The sequence below is a fragment of the Chrysochloris asiatica genome, unplaced genomic scaffold (assembly GCF_000296735.1).
Source record: "Chrysochloris asiatica unplaced genomic scaffold, ChrAsi1.0 scaffold00024, whole genome shotgun sequence".
Taxonomy (NCBI): domain Eukaryota; kingdom Metazoa; phylum Chordata; class Mammalia; order Afrosoricida; family Chrysochloridae; genus Chrysochloris; species Chrysochloris asiatica.
This window is the reverse complement of record NW_006408542.1, coordinates 2505522-2531721: the sequence shown is the minus strand read 5'-3', so window position 1 is coordinate 2531721 and position 26200 is coordinate 2505522. Positions and strand designations below refer to the sequence as shown.

Genomic DNA, 26200 nt, shown 5'->3' with positions numbered 1-26200 from the left:
CCAGCTTTCGCATGCATATGAGGTTACTGAAAATACCATGGCTTGGGTCAGGTGCACCTTAGTCCTCAAGCTGACATACATCTTTGCTCTTCAACACTTTAAAGAAGGTCTTGTGCAGCAGACTTGCCTAATGCAATACGTCATTTGATTTCCTGACTGCTACTTCCGTGAGTGTTGACAGTTATAATAGCCCTTAATGGTGACCTTCTGGCATAGCACATTTTTCCCAGGGTAATGTTGTTGTTAGGTGCCATCGAATCAGCACCAATTCATAGTGACCTTATGCAAAGCAGAACAAAACACTGCCTGATCCTGGGCCAACCTCACTATTGTTGCATGCTTGAGCCCACTGATACTGCCACTTGGCCAATCCATCTTGCTGGGGGTCTCCCTCTTTTTCTCTGACCCTCCACTTTACCAAACATGAGCTCCTTCTCCGGTGACTGGTCTCTCCTGACAACATGTCTGAACTAGTAGGGTAATAGGAGGTAAATATTTATCGCTATATCCAACTACCTACCTACCTATACATCTATACATATATATACACACATGGGCTCATATGTAGAGACATACACACTCATATGATGTTATATATACACATATGAGGGTAAGTAAAGTATTGCTATAAAATCATAAATCTTTACTGAACAAAATACCGAAATGTGAAGTTACTGTTACTCAACATATTTGCCATCTAGGTCTGTTCATTTCTGAAGGTGATAATTTCATTTGTCTAATCCTTCCCCCAAAGAATACTGAACTCATCAATTTACACCACCAAAAAATGGCACTTTTGGCATTCTCAAGGGATGCAAAAATCATGTTCCTTTGAAAAGATCTATGGGTTTTGGGAACAGAAAGAATTCTGAAGAATCAAGATTAGGTTGCGTGGTGGATGGGGTAAGCTTTCCCAATGGAAATCTCATAGGATAGTCCTTGCTACCCTGGAAGAATGAGCAGGTATACTGAGATAGAAAGGAAAATTCTTGGCACAACCTTCCTAGCTTTCTTCTCACTAATACAGGTTTCAAGTTCCTTAAAACTTCTTCATAATAAACCCCCAGGATCATCCTGTGTCCTTTGAGAAATCTGTCGAGATGAACCCTCTGGGGTCCCAAACAAGAGTTTCCATAGCATTCTAAGCTGACCTCTCTGCCTTGAATTTAACTGGCCCAGCAGACCTGCTTGGAAGCCACTGTTTTGATTGGACCTTTTTTGGTTTAAATGCACCTTAAGGAGACTGTTGTTGCTAAGTAGCTCCGTGTTAGTCTTGACTCATAGTGACCCTGTATAGGGTTTTCAAGGAGCAGCTGGTGAATTTGAACTGCTGACCTTGTGGTTCAAACTGGCCTTGCGGTCTAGTACTTTAGCCACAGCCCCACACCAGGACTCCAAAGGAGACTAAGACAAGCGTATTACTCAGAGAACTTGTGTGCAGCATTCACTGATTGCAGAGACATGTTTAAACACATTTTGTTTGGAATAAACCTATGCATATAGGAGGGAGGGAGTTCTGGTGTGGCACTGTGGGCTAATGCACTGGACTGCAAAGTCTGTTTGAACCTCAAGGTCGGCAGTTCAAGCTCACCAGTCGCTCCTTGGAAACCCTACACAGGGCTGCTATGAGTCACAACTGACTTGATGGCACTTAACCAACCACCACCACCACCAATGGAGGCAGGCCCTAAAGATGAAGCCAGGATCGCTGAGCTTGGGAGCAGTTATTAGCTGTCCAAATCAACTCAGATTGGAGGCATCTCAGTTAATGTCCTGATAAAGAAGGCATAATATTTGAGGTTTCTATCAGCAAGAAGCCAGGGCAGAAAAATGTACCCCTCCTCTTCCTCACCCAGAACAAACAGTGATGTTTCTGGGAGAGAGGTAGGTGATTGAAGATTACCAGAAACTCTTTAACAGGGTCAGTATGAGTCAGAACCACCTTGATGGCACTTAACAACAACAACAACAACAACACTACAAGAAATTTGTTGTTGTTGTTAAATGCCATCAAGTATGTTTCTGACTCAGAGCAACCCTGTACAGGGTTTCAGAGAAGCGGCTGGTAGGTGTGAAACACAAACTTGTGGTTAGCAGTATAGTGTAACTTATAGCACCACACCAGGAAAAAGTAGGATTATACAAATCATCACATCACTCACAACCTCACTTATTCAGTCAACAAAGTTGGGGTACCCTCTGAGAGCCAGATAATGTGATAATGTCCACAGACCTAAGGCTGAACGTGACATACTCCCATCTTCTGCCATTTCACATTCTGGAACAGGACACAGACAGGAAAGTATTGTATACATACAATACAGAGTGATGAGTGCTGGAATCAAGTCTATCTGAGATGTTAGGGGGGCCTAAGGTAAGGACAGACTCTTCTGGTCTCAATTGGTACAAGTGGTGGTGGTAGTGGTGGTGGTGGTGGTTATGTGCCATGGAGTCAGTTCCGACTCATAGCGACCCTGTACAGGGTTTCCGAGGCTGTAAATGTTTACAGGAACAGAAAGCCTCCTCTTTCTCCCGTGGAGCAGCTGGTGGTTTCGAACTGCTGACCTTGAGGTTAGCAGTCCATCTCGTAACCAGTAAGTACTCTTACCAGTGGCTCCTTAATCAGTAGGATTTGTAAGTACATGTAGTTACAGAATATCACTTACATTAAACGAAACTGCAGCAGAGCCAGAAAGAAAAGATGTGCTTGGCTATTTGCTGGTATTTAATGTTGTTGTTGGAGCCCTAGTGTGACACTGTGGGCTAATGCGTCAGACTGCAAAGCCATCTGAAATGCAAGGTCGGCGGTTCAAGCTCACCAACTGCTTCTCGGAAACCCTACACAGGGTCGATATGGATCGGAATCGACTCGATGGCACTTAACAACAACAACAACAACAACAAATGTTAAGTGTCATTGAGTTGATAATAACTCAGTGATCCTGTATAGGGTTTCTAAGGAGCAGCTGCTGGGTCTAAACTGCTGACCTTCCAGCATCAGTTGGGTGCTGCTCCTACAGTGCCACAGGTGTTTCACAGATGTTGCTAATAGCTGGATATTGATACGAGTGGGGAGAAGCACTATGTAGACAGCACTTCAGCAGTCCTCCCCCACATATGTTTGCATTTATTACGTTTCTATAAAGATTTTGTTATTTATAGTCAGGATGCTGACCTCATCTTCACAATCCCCCTGGAATGACCAGCTCAGGGTGGGTACATAAAATAAAAACGACTTGCACATTAGGTCTAATTTCAAGTGCATCATATGTAAGACACCTCATTTACCATTACGGACTCCATTTTATAGATGCAGAAACTGAGGGACTAGAAGATCAATTATACAGCTGTTAACTAGAGAAATCAATACTGAAACTGAGGTCATATGGCTCCAGTCTCAGCTCTCCCTTAAGTCATATTACAAGTGTTTCTTCAAGACAAACCAAAAAAGCAAACAAAGAAAAAAGTGTGGTCACTGGCTTAAAACTCAGGACACAAATGACAAGACTCAACTTTCACATAACCCTTTTCTACGGAGGATGGGAGAATTTAGGATTAAGGGCCTAAAACCCTCTGAACTTTTAGACAATATTCGTTGATAGGACTGTTTCTATGTCATTTTGCTGTTTTTGTCCCAATCCATTTGTATTTTCCTTGTGTGTATTAACTATTAACTATCTAAACCATACTGCCAATTATTGCTATCTAATTTGCTTATGTTTTATTCTTTTTCTTCTGAAAATGCTAAGGGGAGATTCATGTTTTCAGTTCTCCTCTCTTCTAACTATCTAAATTCAATCAAGACCACATCATTTCCTCAAGCTACAAGTACCGCGCTCTCGTCTAAGAGATGAGAAGAGAGAGGTGGTGTAGGTTTGAAGGAATCTCTTGACTGCAGACTCATCCTTTTTCTGGGTCATAAGGGCCAAGCTTACAGCGGACCAATACAAATGGCCAAAGACGTTCTAAGTGGGGAAGGGCTAAGCTAGACGGGCAATGTCTTTTCTATTTCAAATTGTGGTCTCTCCAAGGTGTTCCAGCAATGGACTGGGGGTGGGAGGAGAAGCTGAATGACAGCAGGAAGACTAAGCTTACAGTTTCCATGACCCTTTTCCTGAAATCCTGAACATTTCTGAACTACTGACACACAGCAGAGCGTGACTGCTATGACATTTCTCACTCTCTTTCTGATGGACAGACATAAGGTGGTCACATCCTAATGTCCTTTTTATTGTGCTGTGGGAGCCTAAGCAAACTCCCTTAAGTTTCTGCACATCTCTGAGTATAGTCCCTACTTGAATAGGCAGAAAACAGCTAGGTTTAACCCTCCCCACTCCTCCTCCTGCACAAACGTGCACTCTCTGAGAACAAGAGATACCCCACGTACCATTAACACATTCAAAGACATCACAGCACTTTCCTGGTGTCCCATCTCCACGAGAGACTATGCGGGGAGTGGATCCCACCTCACACACGGGGAAACCACATAAGCCAGAGAGACACTCGCATCTGAAACCAAAGAAAAGGGAAGGAAAACCCCATGAATAAACAACAACATAGAAGTCGGGAGACCACAAACAAAGAGGCAGTGGTTGTGGCAAAGTAACTGGCATATATTTTTAACACTGCCTTGTTTATCTGGTGTCACTGGGGAGCGAGGGGTTCTAATGTGATTTGTACTCCAAATAATCAAGGTGCATCTCCTTAATAATATACTCCATTTGTATAAACTTTCAACCATTTTGAGAGATAGTCCTAAAATGCATCACTGCATTTCTTACTTAACAGAATGAGAGTGAGCACAGCAAACATTTTCTGGATGAATTGAGGCCATTGTTACATGTATACATTCTTGTATTATTCAGAAAACCAATGGTGATGATGCCTGTATGGGCTTATACAAAACGTTGCCTCCTGCATTTTTAAATGACCTCATGTAGCTATTTTGTTGCTGTTAATGTTTAGGTCTTTTTCAGATATTTTCTGATTCTACTTTTGACTACCTCACAGAAAAGTTTTGTCAGTGAATACCCCTTCCCTACCCCCGCCCCATCTTGAGCAGCACTGATCTTATAATTATATTTACTAGCAGAAGGAAATTTCTGATCAAAGACTGAGGAGCTCTTTATAAACACAGAGCATGAGCTTTAATAAATGGATGTGTGCAACACCTCTCTTGAAAGTGCGAAGCATTCATTTCTGGAGCATCTAAACTATCACGGACATGGGTCTCTATAAGCATGAAAGAGGTCGGTGTTAATGAACTGCAAGCTAGCACCACTGGTTGTCACCCTTAACTTCAAGTCTGTTGTCAAACTTGCCTATACAGACAAACACAAAAACACAATAAACGGGGGCAGATAAAATTAGGAGGAAAAAAATGGAGTCAACTGTCTGGCACTGATGGGCTACAATGTACCTGTTAGACGTCATTAGAAATGTTACTGCCGCCTGCTATCGAGTCATGGTGGCCCTGTGTATACTGCGAACAGCCGTTATGTACCATAGGATTTTCATTAGTTTTTTGTTTTGTTTTTTAAAGTAGATCACTAGATAGATTTGTCTTCTTAGTCTATCTCAGCCTGGAAGCTCTGTTGAAACCAGCTACTAACAGGCTGTTTCACTAATAGATGGTGGCTGCGCCTGAGGAACACTGGCTGAAATTGAACCCAGGTCTCCCACATGGAAGGCAAGAATTCTACCACTTAACTACTTTTGCCCCTTGAATGAGGTAGGAGGTAGGAAGTGTGTCAGCAGGGTGTCAGTGTATAAATGTTAATACCAGGAAGGAGGAGGTGGTCTATTGTTTGAAGACTCCCCTGAGGGTAGAAGCATAGACTAGAAGTGGGAAAGAGCAAGGGAGGGAGATCCCAAGTTGACAAGTACAAAAGGAAGGCATCCTACACAAGGACATCCTCCCAGCAAGTATGTGGGTATATATGTAGAGTAGAGGTCAAGATCAAGGCAGGGTCATTTCCAGCAGGGAACAACTAAGAACACCTTCATCAATTCTATTTTTTCCCTATTTAAATGGAATGGTTTAGTCTCTTACTGTTCTTCAAATCTTTAATAAGTGAAAGTATGCCTAGAGTCCACAATACCTCAGCGATCAAGCCTGGAAGTTTGTTACACTTATAGCTAACTGTAGAACTACAAAGGAAATGAATGTTAAAATTTACACCAAAAACCACACTTAACCTGCTCAAAGTCATAAATGATCCCACCCACAAGGCAGGTCCTTCTGGCTTCTCCCATTTAGGGTAATGGCTATATTGGAAATCCTGGGAGAAGAGGGTATTAAATAATTAAGGTTTGGCTGCTACACTTTAAATCAAGACTTTACTCTTATTTCATAGTCTGTTTTCCTACAGGACAATCATCTTGGAGTCTTGGCATAGCACTATAAGGTAAGTACTGGACTACTAACCACTAGGTAGGTGGTTGAGTTGGAAGGGACTCAACGGCATTTAATAACGTTAACAATTCCTATAGGACAATCACCCTCTCGGGGCTGAGTAAATATGAACTGGGTTTGCAGTTCCTGCTAAGGCTATGCTATGGTCTTTAACTTTTATGTGTCTGGCTACTACAGTTTTACACACATAATCGTATCACTGTTATGTTACAGCAGCAATATATTGTTGACATTGATTGTACTGGACATTCTGTACAACTTAAACTTCTTAGAGTTCACAGAATAATAGGGCTTAGGTCACATTCTGATCCCAATATCTAAACAGGATCACAACAAAAGTCATCCTGTAAGAACAGTGGAGTAATCTTCCCTTATACATCTCCTAGGATTCACATTCCCACCTACTAATGTGTTCCAGGGAATTGGTCTATTTTAAACATCAAGCATACCAATTAACACCAACCCTGGCCCCCAAATTATCTCTTCAAATGCTGTCCTTCAACATTTCAGCAGCTCTCCTGAACACTGTATGTACTTCCAATGTGCCAAATGCTAGTAGTTATCTGAAGCCATTAGAAATCCTGCCAGGCTGAGGCCCATGCCTGCCTGTCCTCAACTCTCTTTCTTTCATATTTAATCTATTTTCCAATTTAAGTATCTAATTACAGGGTCACTATGGGTCGGAATCGATATGACAGCACTTTACAACAACACTTTACAACAACAACAACAACTGCTTTCTCAATTCCCTAGGTGGTACAAACGGTTAAGCACTTGACTACCAACTGAAGGTTGGCTGCTTTTGTCCATCTGGAGGAGCCATGGAGGAAAGGCCTGGCATGCTACTTCAGAAAAATCAACCACTGGAAACCCAAGGGAGCACAGTTTTATATGAACATATGGGGTCACACCATTAGTCAGAATCAACTCCACAGAGATTGGCTTTGGTTTTTACTGTTTTCCTAGACCTAAGCAGGTTGTCCCTATTACATAGCAGGAGTCTATTTACCTATTTAAGAACGAAAAGCCCTGTATCGTGAATCTTCATTTCTAAGCTCAGAATGATAATGTATTAAAGATCCCAGGATTGACAATCGCTGGTTTTTGCCAGCTGCATGCTCCCTCCTTCCTTGCCCCTTCTGTCCTTTGCCTTTGCCCCTCCTCAACTGTGACAGAGTTTTGACTTCTTAAAGCTTCCTCTGAATCTGGAGATGAGCAGAGTTGAGGGAGCAACTAGTGAAGAAACTTGAGAGAGAAAGACAGACTCTGGGCTCAGGTCAGATATTGATCATGCAACAACCTACCTATTAGGTTGAAGCTTTATGAAACTGCTATTTTTGCAGGTCAAAATCAGACAAACAGCAATTCCATACAGTTCAACACAATGCAGGTCACATGATGTATCTTTTGATCTATGTCTCTACATTCACTCTCTCAGGTAACAAAACGCGAACAGACCCCTTTCATGACCCATGCTTACCAAGGAGTTTATTAGGTCTCCAGAATACAATGTCGTTTTTAAAAAAAATTCAATAAGATTATTTTAGATTCTCTGGTTTATTTATGCTGAGGGGATGTATCCTTCCATTTTCAAATAAAACAGTGAGAAGCACAGCAGAATCAATTGTCCAGAAATTAAATAGGTTCCCTGTTCTCTGTGTTTTCCACTCGAAGTGACAAGATTTCTTTTTTAGCTAGTCATTAGGAGGAAATGCTGACTTACAGAACTGAACCAATGCATACTGTACCTTGTTCTTACCAGTTCTCGCTCTTCACTTTATTTTTTTCCCTACCCTGTTCCTCCCTCTGGCTTTCCCCAATCCCTGGATACAGAGTAAGCAACGGGAAGGAGAAAGCATGTGTATTAGAGATAGAGGAAACAAACTAACAGATGAGAAAGCGATGCTTGGTTAAGTAGATGCCACCACTTTCCTTCAGTTCTGAAAACATCACGCTTTCCAGCTGTAACCTGGTCTCTGCCTCTTCAAACCCAGACCAGGCCCTGTGCTTTCTCTTCCTAAGGCTCAATTCCTGTGCTTCATTAGTTAAAAAAAAAAAAAAAATCTGCAGTTCTCCTCATTTCCATTATCAATCTCTCAGTCGACCAAGCTATGCTCTTCAAATTCACCATACTCATACTCTTTCTCCACTTCTACCTCCCAATATGCCCATTTGTTTTTCTCATGCTAAAATCAGCCTTAGAATCTTCAGATCCTAAGCTTGACTGCTAGCCAGCACTACTTGCTGGCTTCTCCACTTGCAATCTTTCTCTCCCAGTGGTATCTGTAGGCACATCACAAGTAACAGTTCCTTCTCAGCACCCTCAAACAAGATGACTTTCTGAAAGTGCTTCTCTGATCTGTTGTGGGTGACCTAAGTACCCACCTTACCATAGGCACAGTTTTCACTGATTATGTGTAGTCGCTATATGTTGTTGTTACATGCCGTAGAGTCGATTCTGACTCATAGGAACCAATATAGGGTTTTCCAAGGAGTGGCCGGTGAGTTTGAACCACCTACCTTGTGGTTCAAACTAACCTTGTGGTTCAAACTAACCTTGTGGTCCAGTGCTTATCCTACAGTGTAACACCAGGCCTCTAGTCACTATAAAAGTAAGTCTTCAATGGAAAAAAAGAGAAAGGCAAAAGGAAGTAGAAGGAAAACACTGGGATTTCTATGCTGTGAATTCATAAAGGCCACTGCAGGCAGAGATGCTATTTGCATGGCCCCCTAAGCAGAAATGCCAACAGCTTGTTTTCAATAACAGCTTTATTGAGATATAATTCACAAACCATAAAACTCACCCTTTTAAAGTGTACGAGTCAGTAGTTTTAGTGCATTCACAAGGTTATACAACCATCACCACTATCTAATTTTAGAACATTTTCATCACCCCAAAAAAGAAATCCCATTAAAAACTACTCCCCATTCCTCCCCTCTCCTGGCAATCACTAATCTACTTTCTATCTCTATGGATTTGCCTATTCTGGGCATTTCATCTAAATGGAATCATACATTATATGGGCTAAGGGCGTTTTAACTTCAAACAAGAAACAACCTGTTAGGCAATTTGCCAGATTAAGAAAGAAAAAAAAAAAAAAAAAAAATCAAACCTCTAATGTTATCTTCAGTATTAAGATACTGATCAATCAATGTACCACATTAATGACTTTTTGCATAATGTAATCACAGCTGCAGCCAGGTGGGACTTGGTTACATTGTCTTTTTTCTTTTCAACACAGGTAGGTAATGGATCAGCTTAGTGGGCAGCATCTGAGTGCCTGCGAGCACTTGGGAATCATTTAGCCCCTAGAGGGCACTCACCTCCTTAGGAGGCCCACGCTGGCTGTGCCTGCCGGGGAAGACGGTATACACACTTAACCTACTTTTTCCCTTCATGTTCTTTCTTCCTGGACTACACAGACAGGAGAGAGCTAGCATCCTAGTTAATGGGCACAAGTGAAAAATGCTCCCAAGTGTAGCCTCCGCCTATATTTCACTATCAGTATTCTACTGATCACACTCTACACTACCTGCTGTTCACTGAATACAACATCCTCACCCCTTATCACTCCAGCCACTGCTCCTATGTCCACCCCATCTTGAATCCCCATCTCTTCTTTCCTCCTGGTGCATTCCATAAGCCATTAGGACCACCCACTTAACAAGGTCTTCTCTACTTAAAAGAAGCAAGCAAAATTAATTTTCCCTTCTCTGCACTTCAATACCTAACTTTATGCATGTGCCTGCTTATCATACCATTTCTTCTGCTGCTTTGTGAGTTCCACTAGTGCAGTTTCCTTGTCTTATTTGTCTTATAAATAAAATAATGAATGATACTCTTACTTAAGTAACAGTAGGGACCCTCCCCCCATTTAAAATTTACAATGATAAAAAAAAATGATAATTTTTTTTATCATTGTAAATTTTAGATAGAGTTGATAGGTACAGCATTTTATACATTTTAGTATGTAAGAGAAAACACTTATGGAATTCCTTTAAAATGTAGATTATAGGTTACCACACTCCTGGACTATTTTTCTGGAAGTGAAGGGCAGAGCCCTATAATAAACTCACCAGGAGATTCCAATAAAAGAAATCAGGGTCTGACTGTCTGAGAAAAGAGGTAGGGATGATGTAGTTTAGTTTGCACATTCCACTGGAAAAAGCCAGTACAACTAGTTTTAACATTTTAATAAGATTGATAATTATTAGTACCTACACGATAATTTACAAAAAACTCCTTTCTCCCTGAATACATATGACATTATATATGAAGGAAGAAAAGAATAACTTTTTTTAACTATCCAATACCATCACTCACGGAGTCCTGGTGTGGCACTGTGGGTACATGTACTAGACTGCAAAGGTTGGTTTGAACCACAAGTTTGCTGGTTCAAGTTCATCAGCCACTCCTTGGAAACCCTACAGAGGGTTGCTATGGGTCAGAATCCACTAGACAGCACTTATAAACAACCACCATCACCCAAATAGGGATCTAGTAGCATAGTGGTTACAAGTAAGGCTGATAACCTCAAGATCACCAGTTCAAAACTATCAGCCAGCCATTCTGCAGGAGAAAGATGAGGCTTTCTGCTCTGTTAAAGACCTATGCGGGGGTCGCTGAATCGGCACCGACGCCACAGCACACCACCGCTTATCACTAAGGAGTTACAGAAACTCTCAGAGGCTTGGCTTTCTTATCCATAAAATGAGGTGGCTGGATCACAATGAATTTTCTTCTAACTATAAAATCTCCAGATTCTATCACTGCCCTTTCCATTCCCACCACAGTCATGGTCTGATCCTGGCTCATCCTGCTCTCTTCGGTTCTCACTTGTCTGTCCCCTGTTCTTGGAACACATCACACATCCTGCAACCTCAAGCCCAGTTCCTCCTCCTTTCCAATCACCCCAACTTTCAGGCTAAACTCAAGTTGGACCTTCTCTCTGAAGTGCTCTTGGTGATTTCTTGTAGAATTACACATCTACAAGAGTTTCTTTATCCACTAAAGAAGTCTAAGCAATGAAGGACTGTGTCATTGCCAGCCACAGGTGAGGCCTTTCACAACCAAACTATTTCATCAGAATGACTGGAGAAATTACTGTTGTTTGTTGGTAAGTGCCATAGAGTTGGCTCCAACCCATAGCCACCCTGTATAGGGTTTTCATGCAGTGGCTGTGGAGCTTTAACCACCAACCTTGTGGTTCAAGCCGATTTTGCAGGCCAGTGCATTAACCCACAGCGCCACATCAGGACTCCGTGAGAAAAACTTTAAAGAACACTAAACTAAGAGAAGTCACTAAAGGCAGCCTCTGGGGAAAGGTGTCCTCTTTGCCTTTGTTACCCCCAAACCCCACCCCCTTACCGTTTAGCAAAGAACACGCAAGTCCCTGGAATGTGCCCCCTGGTGGGCGCAACACAGAGCCAAGGGCTCTGTGTTATTCTAACATTCCCCTTCCATGAGATCTTTCTGCAGAGAGGAAGTTTGGAAGCAACAAACCATCAGACACCTCATCTTCCCCAAGCAGACCTATCCCTACCTACATCCTGGAGGGAAAACATCAATAACTTAAGGAGGCCATCTGGAAAACATTTCTCCCAAGATTGGATTATTCCACACCTACGTCAAGTGCTTCAGCTCTTCAAAAGGGGAGGCATTGCTGTCTATAAATCTACTATGTAAAAAACTCTGCCTATAAAAACTACAATTTACACATGGGCGGGAAGTCTCCCTTTAGTCACAAAAATCAGGATAAATGAGAAATTAAACGGGAGAATGAAGCACTTAAGATTGTGAGGATTCCACATGGTTTATTAATGAAATGAAATAACTGTCAGAAATGGAAATTGTAATTACATGTAAAACACATTTCTATGCTATAAAAAGTAGCTTCAATTTTAATTGAATTTGATATACCATCTTTCGACTGATTAAGTATCTTGCCTCTTTCCAGGAATGTTAAAGTTAAAAAATAAAAATAAAAAAGACTGCATAAACAAGTACAAGTACAAGCTGCATAAACAAGTAAGGTTCCTTCTGAAAATGCAAAAATCTTTATTGGTAACTGTACTTCTCCCTATGAAGGGTCCTTGGGCTCACAAGTTTTTACATGTCCTGCGTAACTTTCGAAGTATCTAAACCCTCCTTTACTCTTTCTAGAGCTAGTTTCTACACAATCTTTTCTGTCTTCACTGCCCAAGCAATAGAACACGTACGCTTTTAGCCACAGAAAGCACATGGTCCAGCTCTTAGGTTAGGATCACACACTTCCTTTAGTGATTCTAAAAGATCCGACCCCTCTTTATAGTGATTGTATGACCAGGTGGGAGGAATTTGTTTCCCCCAGGTGAGAGGAATTTGATGAGTATGCTCCAAATTAACCAAATGCCATCAAGGTGATGGATTCGTGGTGATCCCATGTACATCAGAGTACATCAGGAACTGTGCTTCAGAAGGTTTTCAACAGCTGAGTTTTTTTGGAAGTAGACTGCCAGGCTTTGCTTCTGAGTCACCTCTGGGTAGATTTGAACCTCTAACCTTTCAGTTAGCCAAATGAGAATGTGAACTGTTTGCACTGCCCAGCTACTCTAAATAAGGGAGGTATAAATTGAGGAAATTTTGGTAAAATATTGCTTTGTATTTCCTAATGTTAGTACTACAAATAAAGCCCACTGGAAGTCTTCAATAATCATAACTTTTTTTTTTCCCTAGCTTTCTCAAGTGGCAGATGATTAACACCACCCTCCCAGCCCCACCCCCTGAGGCTAGCCTGGCATTGGTCCCAGGAAGCTTATCTTCAAGGTGCTAAGTCAAAAGAAAAGTGGTATCAAGTGTAGAAAAACAGAAGTTACAAGATAACATGGTTTCTAATAATAATTGTCAAGTTATTTTCTAGAATTATTTCACATCCTAGTAAGTAGACGAGTCCTGGTGTGGTGCTTAATGCACTGGACTGCAAAGTAGGTTTGAACCAAGCTCACCAGCTGCTCTCCCCAAAACCCTATGCAGGGTCACTATGGATCTGAACCCACTCAAAGGCACTTAACAACAACAACAGTAAGTAGATGAGAGGGCAGAAAACAATGAACTTTGCATAAATTACCACCATGATGGTGATGTAATCATCTAAAAAACCAGAATTGGGGAAGCTCAAAAGGGACTCTATCAGCCAGGGACATGTCCCTACACAGACACACAACTAAAAATCATCGCTGAGCTCTGTGACCACTTAAAACATTAGAGCTTAGTTCTTCAGGTATTCTCAACTCTTGTCAGCTAGCCCAGCAACCATGTAAGGAGGGCTGGCCCAGTCCCAGGAGTGGGACTCTCTACCCTCACTTCTGAGGTCTGGGAGAAAGACTGGCATTTGCTGTGATGGGCCGCTGAAGGAGATGGAGAATAGAGATGAGAGGCAAGGGAGACCAGTTAGGAAAAGTAAGAAAGGAGGGTAATTGACACATGGTGTTCTGGAAAGGAGGAATGGGCCTAGATGCGGCTAATATACCAACAGAAGTCATCCTCATTTCAAAGCCAACTTTAATAGTAATGGATTGTCTACATGAAGTACACATTATTCTGGTAGGCCTGGGAAGGCACAGAGTCCTAGCCCCACTTTAGGGAGCTTTGTATAAGACAATGCGGGATAGGTTAAGTATAGACGAGGATACAACGCCATGTGGCTATTCAATCTTCTGCCCCAACACATGCAGAACAGGCACCAATGGGCACTTGGACTGACCTACTGAAAACCTGAGCAAACCTTTGCTGCCTGGCTGCTAAGGCTTCTTTAGGCCTCCAAATCCATGGTATAGATCAAGACGCTGGTGGGCTCGACTCTCCAACTTTGTAGTGCTTATCTTACAGACCTATTGTACTCCAAACCTCAACTGTATCATATGCAAGTTGGGGATGATTAAAACACCCCTATGAGGCTTTATGCTCCCGTAAAGATGTACAGCCTCGGAAACCCTGTACAGGGTCACTATGGGTTGGAACCAACTCGACAGCACTTAACAGCATCTGATATGATTGGTATGTGTGTTAATGAATTGGCGCCTAAACTGGTACCGATAACACAGATACACCCAACACTTGTTAGCTAGTAGTTCTACAGGATTATAATTCGAATGTCTTCTGTGCTTATGTGGACAAAGCATTTTCAACACAGTAGTGTCACGTGACCTTTTGGCATTCTGTGATCCTTACAGCCTTTCCAATTTACCCACTCACATCGATGGCCACATATCTCTGAAAGTCCCTAACGTCAAATACCGTACATGCTGATCACAATGATCTTTCCTCCAATTCTCTTACTCTCATGTAAGGAGCTCTGGTAGTGTAGTGGTTACGAATCGGGCTGCGAACCTCAAGTTCAGCAGTTGGAAACTACCAGTTGTACCGCGGAAGAAACATGAGGCTTTCTGCTCCTGTAAAGATTTACAGCCTTGGAAACCCTACACAGGGTCACTATGAGTCGGAACTGACTCCATGGCAAATAACCACCACCACCATGTTCCTACTACACTAACTCTTCAACTTCCCTGAGACCTCTCCTCCCCAGACCTATCCCTTTTCTCCCAGGCTTAGCCTCACTCTGATCTTAATACCTTAACAACACATTATCTCACTCTGATCGTACTTCCTTAAAAAAGGCATTTCACCTTTGCCACCATCTTCCTAATACACTCTGTTCCTCACTTACCGACATGGTGAGGTTCCAAAAACCAGGTTGCTATACAAAACTCAGCATTACACGAAAACCAATGACCATATCAGATCACAAAATGGAGGACAATTACATCAGCCAAGACGATTCATAACCTTAATCAGCAGAACCAATGTTAGTCTTACCTTTTCCCTCAGTGTTTGGAACTATCAGATGTACACCGCTAATGCAAAACAAATAGACTATAAGATTTTTTATTATTGTCATAAATGTGAAATGTTGGATAATGAGAGTTAACAAGCAATCAGAGGATGTAAACTTTCAATTTCCTGCCATTCTTCATCTGGTCCCACAACCCCAATTCCAAGTTAGCTAACCCAAAGATGGAAACTGGGATCTTCACAGTGGTCACCAAGTATGTGTGGAGGTGGAGAAATGGAGAGGTAGAGACTGTCAACAGCTCAGATGGATTTGTGCCCTCTGTGGGGGTTGGCATTACTCATTCCATGCAAAAATGGACAGTCAGTGTTACTATACCTTTTAATAGCTCAAGAGAAGCCAAGTTTTTATGTGAAGAATCTCATTTTTAAAATATTGATGACTAATAAGAGATGTTCTCCTGAAAACACAAAAAAGTGGACATCTTGTGGTCAAGTCCAGTCCCAAGGCTGTTAGCTGAAAACAGATTCAAACCATTTTAACTTCTCTGTGTTGATACCCAAGTCACTGAGTGCTGTTGGGTGAAAGTATCCCGGCAGTACTCTTCATTTTCAGCACTGAAGTCCCTCATCCTGCCAACAGACCTCCAAGAATCATGTCTTCCTTGACACTTTCTCTCACTCCAGGCACTGACATAAGAGTATGTGGAAGGGGGGGTGGGGATGGAGACACAAACTACGCACTGTCCATCAATCCTGGATGACAGAGTAGAGACAGGGAATTCCAGCCTAAGCAGAGGAAGAACACACTCAGATTTATATCGGCATGAAAAAATACAGGGTGTTTGTTGTTGTTAAGTGCTGCCGAGTTGGTTCTGACCCATAGCAACCCTGTATAGGGTTTCTGAGGAACAGCTGGTGAGCTTGAACCGTTGACCTTGCAGTTCAAACGGCTTTGCAGTCTGGCACATTAACCCACAGCGCCACACCAGAACTCCACAGTGTGTTTAGATTGCTGCAAATGGTTCAGACCACCAGTAGTACTCGATGTGTTGACTAGGGACTCGGGGAGAGGCAGTTAGAAAGGCAAGCCAGAGCCAGGTTATATATGTTGTACTAAATAGCATGGAAGTAATAATAAACTTTAAAAATAATTGATGTAGTTTTGCAGTGGTATGGTGATCTGAGAAAAACCCTGAAACTGTCATTAATTCCATTTTCCTGAAATCATAAACACAGGTGAGTTCAGAGCTAATGTTTTAAGCTGCAAGACAGAAGTTTAAATATCAGTTTCTACCTTCACATCAATTATCAATGCTATTCCCTCTGTACAAAGGGTAGATAGGGAGGGGCAACTTACACATTGGCTACCTAAAGTGAGGGAGTGATAAAGGCATGAAGTGACTGGCTTACAAGGTTTCAAGAAGGAGTTTAGTTTCAGAGTGTGCGGGGGAAGAGAGCATCTCCACTGAATAGCTTTCATCTTGTCTAGACAGGTCTGGTGAAGAGATGAGGAGAAGATTCTTATGATTCAATAATGAGTAATTGTTATTATGACTAATTGAGACTGTCACAACTGTAAAGGTAGGAGTTTTGTAATAAAAACAGGGGAGTAGTTAATCTCACAGTCCAGAAACAGAGGACCCTAGGACCATCAAGGGAGAAGAGCACAAGTGGAATGCAGGACCCTATCCAGAGAAGCAGCGACACCAGAGATGGAGGCAGAGCTGGGGACATGGAGAGAGGGAGCAGCTCAAGACTCTAGACTCACGGAAAGAGAAAGACTATGTGCTGGCAAACAGGAGGCAGGCTTGCAGAATGTGCCCTTTGGTTGCTTAAATTATTATATATTCCTGAGTGTTTTTATGTATATCCCCCCGCCCCCGAAAACAAAAAAAGAAACAGAGGAAATGGAAGCAAATACTGTTGAATGATGATGCATGGAGGAGATTGTAATCATTACAATGAACGACAGTGTAAAACCAATGATCTCCCATACAATTCACACACACACACACACACACAATCAATGACTACAATAACCTCGAATGCTCTCTTTTCTTTCTCTAGCCTGTGAACTCTGGCTCATTCTTCAACACTCCGCTCAAAAGCCAAATCTCACTGCTTTCCAAATCAAAAAGCTCTGTGAGGTTACGGGGTTTTTTTCTTTTCTTTTTGCACATTTCTACTTCCAAAGCAGTTAATACTTTAAACTGTGGTGGTTTGTACATCTTGGTCCCCGCTTTAGAATGTAAGCCCCTCAACATCAGCGGCTACTGCGTCTTATTCCCACCAGCTCAATGCCTGGCAAATGATAAAAAGCCAAAATACAAATTCCTTAACACTATGGGGGGTTCAATGCTAGGTAGGATTTACCACAGGATGACTATCTATCTATCTATCTATCTATATATATATATTTTTTTTAATTAAAAACATTTAGCAAGTACTAGGTACTGATTAAGGAACTCTGGTAGCATTGTGGGTTACGAGTTGGGCTGCTAACCACAAGGTCAGCAGTTCAAATCTACCAGCTGCTCTGTGGACGAAAGATGAGGCTTTCTGTTTCTTTAAGTATTTACAGCCTAGGGAACACTATACAGGGTTGCTATGAGTCATAACTGACTGCGTCTACATGGCACTCAACCACACTACCACCAGGCACTGATGAGTGAGAAACACAAGGAGGGTCCTTCCCCTCAAAGAATATAAAATCTAACAATACTCTAATGTCTTGGAAGTACCATGATACTTTATGAATCCATGATCCAGCTATGGAAATCAAAGTACTTGATCATATTAACACATGAGACATAACTTTTCCTTTTCTAACAAAAGCAAAGGGGATAATTGAAGATGCACTTCTCAGTGTGATACAATCAACGCACTGAACAAGTCCAAGAGAAACCAGCTGTCTTCACCTCCACGGTTACAGTTATGCTGTTAAATGTTCATCGGGCAAACATAACCATGACCCCTCTGAAAACTGTGTCAACTCCAAGAATTAGGTGCTTTATCACTTGCATCTAATGTAAAAGTACACAGAGAAGAAAAATGTATTCTGTGAAGTTTGTTTTGTTTTGGGATTTCCAGAAAAGGTCAAATTTTAAACATTTTAGAGTTGCTTAATACACAAGCACATTTGCAGAATGGTCCAGAGCTAGTATTTCAGTTGCTTGTTTGCAATAATGATACATCAAATGAGGACACCTAGGGGCAGTCCTTAAGGAGCTCTGATAGCTTAGCGATTACAAATTGGGATGCTAACCTCAAGGTCGGTAGTTTGAAACTACCAGCTGTTCCGCGGGAGAAAGATGAGGTTTTCCGCTCCTGTAAAGATTTACAGCTTCAGAAACCTGGTCACTGTGAGTCAGAACCGACTCCATGGCAAACAGCCACCACCATCAGGCACAATCCTTGAGGTGCAATATCCATGCCACAGAATCTGCTTTCCAACTTTCTTGCGAGATTTATAAGACTTCAGTTTAGTTACTCTTTGCCAATCTGAACCATAGCACCATGAATTTAGTGTCTGGTGAAGTCCAGGACCGCTCAGAGCAAAATATAAGTCTTCTGAGTGAAAGCCTCACTTGCTTTCAGGACTGAAAGAAAGTCAGACACGATACTGGATCAAATTCAGGGTGAAACACAAATTACATAAGGAACTTGTACAGGAAGTATGGGGCTTATACATGTGAAGTGAATTAGTGGCAAATTAAACACTATTATGGGAGATAGCTCATCTCTAATGGGCCAGAGCTTTATTTCTAGGAAAGCTTGTTTTCTTCAATCTGGGACAGGTCCAATAATAACATAGGATTTCTACAATTATTTTGCTTTAAAAACATCAGAGTTTAATATAGATTCTGGCTTTTTTAGTTATGAGTTGATTTGCTCTTTTGAGCCAAAAGTTACTGTGACAGAGGGTAAGAGAATGGATGTTCTTTTCTAAGTTGAGAAAGAAAAGCTTCAAATATACTTCCAAGGCTTTTGGTTTTTTTTTTCCTGCATGTGTTTAAAAACAGAAGAGACTGCTACCATGACAGAAAGTCAATAGTCAGGAATGTTCTAAATCAGTGCTCTGCTAAGGCATATTTTACATATCATACAATACAATTTTATTTATTCCCACAAAACAGCTGGATAAATTATCTAAATTAAAGGGAATGACCAAAAAAAAAGGGTGAGTTTGAACTGCAAGGTTGACAGTTCAAGCTCACCAGCTGCTCCTGGGAAACCCTACATAGGGTCGCTATGGGATGGAACCGACTCAACGACACTTCACAGCAACAACATAATGAAATGTTTTCTATTCCCACAAAAAGCTGGATAAATTATCTAAGTTAAAGGGAATGACCAAAAAAATTAACTAAATCAGAGAAATCTGTCTAACACACCAAACTTAAAAACAAAAAACAACCTAGTAAAAGTAGCATTTTCTTGGAGACAACGTCTTGAAAACAGATGATGATGATAACTAATTACAAGGCTTTTAGTTTGGTAAAATCCTTTTCCAAATGCACATTCAGGGACAATTTCCACTGGTTAGAAACTTAATTACCTAGCACAGTGCTAAAAGCATTCTGGCCTATGATAAATATTATGTGATAATCAAAAGAACTTAACACTATCCCTGACCTCTGAGTAGGAACTTAGCAGTTCCTAGCCACCATCGGAACATTTCTGGTCTTTGACATAATTGTCTAGTTGGGTTGATGCACCCTGTGCTGATAGTCCCAACCTCTCTGTGGCCTGACTCTTGTGTAATAATCCTAATCACTATTCCTACTTCCAAGCCCCTCCTAAAAAAAAAACTTCAACCAGCAATATTATTGATTGGGGTTTTGGAGATTAGAGTTGATTTGCAAGCTACCGAAAGCACTATCACCCAAGTGTAAGTACTTTGGCAAACAGAATGCTAAGGACTCATAACACTGTTCTCTGACACCATTGGCTCAGAAGTAGAAAGATGTTACAGAGAAGAGGAATGAAAAAAAAAATGTACTGAGTTCTTGGTAAGGCAAGAACTGTATGACTTGAGACTACCCACCAGGACTCCTTACAGACAAATTAGGGAGGCATAAGAAAATTTATCATCGGTTTTTGTTATGTGTGTGCTTATTTAGGGTCTTGATCTTAGTTTGGACTTAAAGCTAGCATATTACATTACTATTGTTAAATGCCGTCAGATTGACTTCAACTTATAACAACCCTGCAATACGTTTCCAAGGAGTGGGTGGGTTTGAACGACTGACCTTGTGGTTAGCAATCCAATGCTTATCTTACAGTGCCACACCAAGACTCCATTATAATTTTCTTAAAGATAGTTTTACTTGGTAAAAATCTAGTATATTATTTGTTTATTTTCTTCAAGTCAGAATACTGTAAGTTTCCATTCTATTGCTGTTAAGTACCATCAAGTTGACCCCTCTAGAAGTCCAACCCCTTTTTGAAATAAGCAATGGTGATACTTGTATACTTGTGAAGTATCGAGCTCTTTTAAGTCTAGGTCACATTTTATTCATCAAAACTCCATAATGAACCTGATGCTCTCTGTTTTCCATTAGGTCCTGAATGAGTATTTGGTTTGAAGTGAGTATTTTCAAACCTGCACTGTTTACTCACACTAGCTATGTGGTTAGGTTCATTTGGATTTATTCTGAAGCAAAGGAATAACTTGCCAGAGATTCCATTTGGCTGGCCTCATCTGTAAGAATCAACTTCAGCCTGTGAACTCTGGAGCCCCGGAAAGCTCCTTTTCTAAATATTTACGTGTCCATAAGAAGCTGCATACTAGCGACTTACTATGATTCTATTACCATAATGCTATAGAACACCAACATGATAAATTTTTTTGACAGCAAAGAGAAACCAAAATTGAGGTCTGAGATATAAGCATATTAGATTTTCAACCCAAACTAGCTGAGTGTGACATCAAGACGTTATATTGAAAATAGGAAATTAATGTCTTTTATTCTGTGTGGCACTGTAGGAGAAGCACAAGATTAGCAGTTCAAATTCACCAGCCACTTCTTGGAAACTCTATACAGGGTTGCTATGAGTCACCATTGACTCAAGAGTACTTAATTCTGTTCATGGTCTGTTTACGTGACATATCTTTTAGATACAAAGAAGTAATAATCTTCCTGCAGTTACAGTATGTGGAGCTTAGTTATATCAAAGACCAATGTCATAGGAGAAAAATCAAAGTGAGGCTCAAATGAGTAAAAAGTGACCATTTATTATTTTTGTTTTATAAGAGACAAAAACGGTCCAATTATGAAATTAGGAACTCTTAACAGAAACTTGTATTTCATACTTTAAAGTATGAAACACAAGTTGCTGTTAAGTGCCATCGAATCTTTCAGACTCATAGTGACCCTTTATGGGGTTTTCAAATAGTGGGTGGTGGGTTTGAACCACCAACCTTGCAATTAACAGTCCAGTGCTTATCCATGAAATATGAGGGCAAGTTAAAAAAAAGTACTGCTACAAAATCACAGAAACCATCATTAAACAAAGTCTCCTAATGTGAAGCTATTGTTTCATAACATATCCTCCATCTAGGGCAGGGGTGGGGAAACGTCCAGCCCATGGGCCATATGTTGTTGTTAAGTGCCATCAAGTCTATTCCGACCCATAGCAACCCTGTATATGGTTTCCAAGGAGCAGCTGGTGAGCTTGAACTGCTGACCTTGCAGTTCAAACGGCTTTTCAGTCTGGTGCATTAAATCACAGCGCCACACCAGGACTCCATGGGCCATATAAGGGCCGTGAAATCATCTGGTCTGGCTCTGCCAAGGTAACCGCAGTTCCAGGCATCACAGTGTTGTTGGCGAGAGCCATCAAGTCGGTTTCAACCCATAGTGGCCCTGTACAGAGTTTCCGATGAGTGGATGGTGAGCTTGAACCGACAACCTTGCAATTCAAACCAACCTTGCAGTCTAGTACCACACCACCACATTTGTTGTTTTTGTTAGTTGCCATCGAGTAGGTACCAACTCAGAGTGACCCTATGCACAACAGAATGAAACACTGCCTGGTCCTGAGCCAACCTCACAATTATTGCCATGCTTGAGCGTATAGATGCTGCCATATTGCCAATCCATCTTGCTGGGGGTCTTCCTCTTTCTCTCTGACCCTCCACCTTACGAAACACGATATCCTTCTCCAGTGACTGGTCCCTCCTGACAGTATGTCCAAAGTATGAGAGACAAAGTTTGGCCACCCTGGCCTCCATCACATTAGGGGTTAAGTTAATTAGAGGTTTGACCAAATATAGCAGACTAATTTTTAAGCTGATAACTTTGTATGGCCTTAGAATGAGGTTATAAATTTTGTCAGGAAAAAAGCTTCCCCACCGCTGAGGCTATATACTTCTGAAGGTCGTGTTCCCATCTCTCTGATCCTTTCACAAATGATTCTGTACAATTTGATCTATACCACAACAATATGGCAGTGTGGGCATCCTCACGAGACTCAGATCCTGTTCCTTTTCAATATTCTTTGAGTTTTGAGAAAAAGAAATCTGTTGGGGCAAAATGAGGACTGCACGGCAGATGGTGTGCAGTTTCCCAAAGAAATTCTCAAAGAACAGCCCTTCCTACCCTCTAAGAATGAGCAAGCACATTGTCACGAGGGGAGAATGTCCTTCACACAACTCTGCTGGCCTTTTTCTCACCAATGAAGTTCTCGATGTCCTTAAATCTTCATAATCCCCGCCCCACCCCCCTTGATTGTTGTGTGTCCTTAGAGAAAATCTATCAGGATGAATCCTCTGTCCTCCAAAAAAACAGTCACTATAACCTTCTGAGATGACCTCTCTGACTTTCATTTTTGAGGTCTTCCCACCCTTCTTTACAATGAATGATCCGTGTAACAACTGTTGTTTTATGTGGGGCAGCATTCCTACAAACTTGCTGCAAAGACTTGGGAAGATGTTCACTTGAGTTCTGTTAAAAATTTGTTATTAGTCCTGACCTTAGAAATGTAATTTTTTTCTTCCAAAATAGTAATTTGATATACTTTTAATTGGTAGGATTGTTAATGGTTTTTAAATAATTAACATATAAGTATTTTTACATGAAAAGTTGACTACTGACTTGAGTGACAGTTTTTGCAGTGCTATGGAATTAATATGACTTATGAAAGCAGTTTGACAAACTACCTTTGACAGATAAAAATGAAAATTATTATGGGTGGGGATGGTCAGAGAATATGATAATGAAGCTGCTGACAGACTGAATACTTTGTTTATAAGTAAGAATTAAATAGCAAATTAAAGATAAATGTAATGTCTATCTATCTATCTATATACTTTTTTTTCATGTAACAAAAAGCATCCCTTATTTATTTATTGTAAGAAAGTTATGTGCCATCAGAGAGGGAGAAACAAGTAAATATGGTGCCAGGAAGCTGCAAGCACTCAGGCACAGGTTAAAACAGTTCATGCAGGTGCGTGGGCAGGTGAGTGTGCAGGGTCACAAAGACACATGCACAAATCAGCTTCCTTTCAGCACATATGCTAAGGAAGACTTGACAGGCAAAGAACTTCGTATTCTGTTAGAATGCATCTTAATGGAGTAAATCTGTACCTTGAGGATTCAGCCTTTGGCCAGATGTTTCCCTCTCCTGTTGTTAAGAGCTAGCTATTTATAGAAGTAAAAAATACATACCTAGCAATATTCAACTAGTTTCTGATCAAATAGGCAACCTATGAGTATTTTACTAAATTTTACTAAATCATCACCCGGCTTTTGCAGTCCAATCTGTTCTAATTACTACAGTTTAAATTATTATTTATTATTTCATTTACTTTTTCTAACTTTGTTTATTTAGAGGAAACAAACAAACAAAAAGTAGCCATAATTGTTTTATGACTTCCCTTGGACTTCCTTCCCTTCCTCCCCCATCACTATGCAAGCCATACACCTCCCATTATATTGTGAGTCCTGAAATATTCTCCTCCATTCTTTCTCAGGAGTCTCCTGTCCACAGATGTTCAGGTTCCTTGCCCTCTTCAGGCTTTGAGAAAGTCAAAGAACTTTAGAGAGAGAAATTACTTTTATGATCACATAGTCCCTTCCTCTTCCTTTCTTAGATAACAAGAGACCCAGATAAGGTGAGAGGCTTGTCAACTCCAGTAGACATGGGCCTAGATCCCAACAGTCCTAGCAGCCGGACAATAGTGTGCTCTCTCTGCACAGTACCAGGTGATACACACAAGACTATTCTTTAGCCACTGCATAGGTAACTCACATGTACATATTTGCTTACAGGGAGAAAATAACAAAGGGAAGTAGAGAGGGCATGCATGGGAGGAGACAGTTAGGTCTTTCAGGTGCTGGATCGGGAAAGGGCTGGTGGTAATCAAGTGCAGGTTACAGGGAGGCAAGCATCACTGGGTGGTTTCTGTTCACACTGCCAACTGTGTCGCTCACCAGGCAGAGCCCTTCCAGCTCTATGTTGCTTCATCTGTGAAACGGGAGAGTGGAAGAACCTACATGCTGGATTGAGCTCTAGCATTCAAATGTACCAACATTTCTGGTAGAACTGTATTTAGAGTCTAATGAAGGTGAAAACAGCAATCATACCATAGTAGTGAATCTTTTAAGTTATCTAGATATTTAATTATCTTGGAGCTAAGGGGTGAAAAAAAGAAGAACGCTTCTAAATCTTAATTTAAAACTAAAACAGGCCAGGGTTCAAGGGAGGTGGAAGAAGGCATGGGCAGGAGGACAGGACAATGCAATTATTCTGTATGGTACTATAGCAGTGGACATGACATTATGCATTCATCAAAACCCATGAAAATACACAACTTAAAGACAGAACCCTAATGTAAAACTATGGACTTTGGCTCATAATGATGACCAATACTGGCTTATCAATTGTAACAAATGTACTACAGAAATGCAGACTATCAATAGGTGTGTGTGTACTGGGGAGGAGGGTGTGATAACTATTCTTTCTGCACGATTTCTCTATAAACCAAAAACTGCTCTGAAAAAATAGTCTATGAGAAAAAAAGGAAAAGAAAATGAGACTTTTGTCACCCACAGCAAGAGGTAAAAGTTCTGGATCTGGGCTCTGGAAGAGAATCAGGTTACTTAGTCAGAGAGAGGCTGGGGCCAGGAGAGAGCTTGGGAACACAACCCAGGAAAAAACCTATTTTAAGGTTTTGAACACTATAAACAATGACTCAGTTTATTTCTACCTCAAGATAAATGAAATGGAATTTTCTCAATAACTTTGAAGGAATGCACATTTACATAGAGAAACTAAAAACATAACAACTTAGAACAGTAAGTTTAGAACAAATCTCATTAAAGTGAATTTGAAATGAGTAACTATCAATTAGGCCGTTCAGCTTCTTAATAAAAATATAAAAATAGTTACTTAAAAAAACCGAAAGTCATAAGGATACAAAAAAACTCATTTAACTTATACAGTAGTGAAAGTCAAATGAGGGAGAGGTATTACTGCCTACATTTTCAATTAATGTCTACACTGTAAATCTGTATCTGAAAGATGGGAAAAATTACAGTGGCTAAGGGAAGACTAAAAAATTAGGCATATACACTTGAATGAGCAAAGAGTAGAATGAAAATATTATGGTCTAGGAACACTCACCAAGACAGACAGCCCAAGAGGACGCTTTCAGGCCGGGACCAACTGACCCAGAACGTGGGTGGGACACACAGATCCTACCCTCCAGCCACTTCGAGTGGGTCTATTTCTCTCAGCTGAGCTGGACCTACCCACCAATCACTTCCAGTGGGTCTATTTCTCTCAGCTGAGCTGGACCTACCCGCCAATCACTTCCAGTGGGTCTATTTCTCTCAGCTGAGCTGGACCTACCTGCCCAATCACTTTCAGTGGGTCTATTTCTCTCAGCTGAGCTGGACCTACCCGCCAATCACTTCGAGTGGGTCTATTTCTCTCAGCTGAGCTGGACC

General features: G+C 41.1%; 1 protein-coding gene across 1 annotated transcript in view; it reads right to left on the bottom strand.

Annotated features, from left to right (window-relative positions):
- CRIM1 (cysteine rich transmembrane BMP regulator 1 (chordin-like)) overlaps positions 1-26200 on the bottom strand; it is a 270004-nt gene that overhangs the window by 116161 nt on the left and 127643 nt on the right. Inside the window, exon 5 of the mRNA XM_006839357.1 lies at positions 4388-4509. Coding sequence (XP_006839420.1) covers positions 4388-4509 — 122 coding nt within the window. The remainder of the gene's footprint in view (positions 1-4387; positions 4510-26200) is intronic.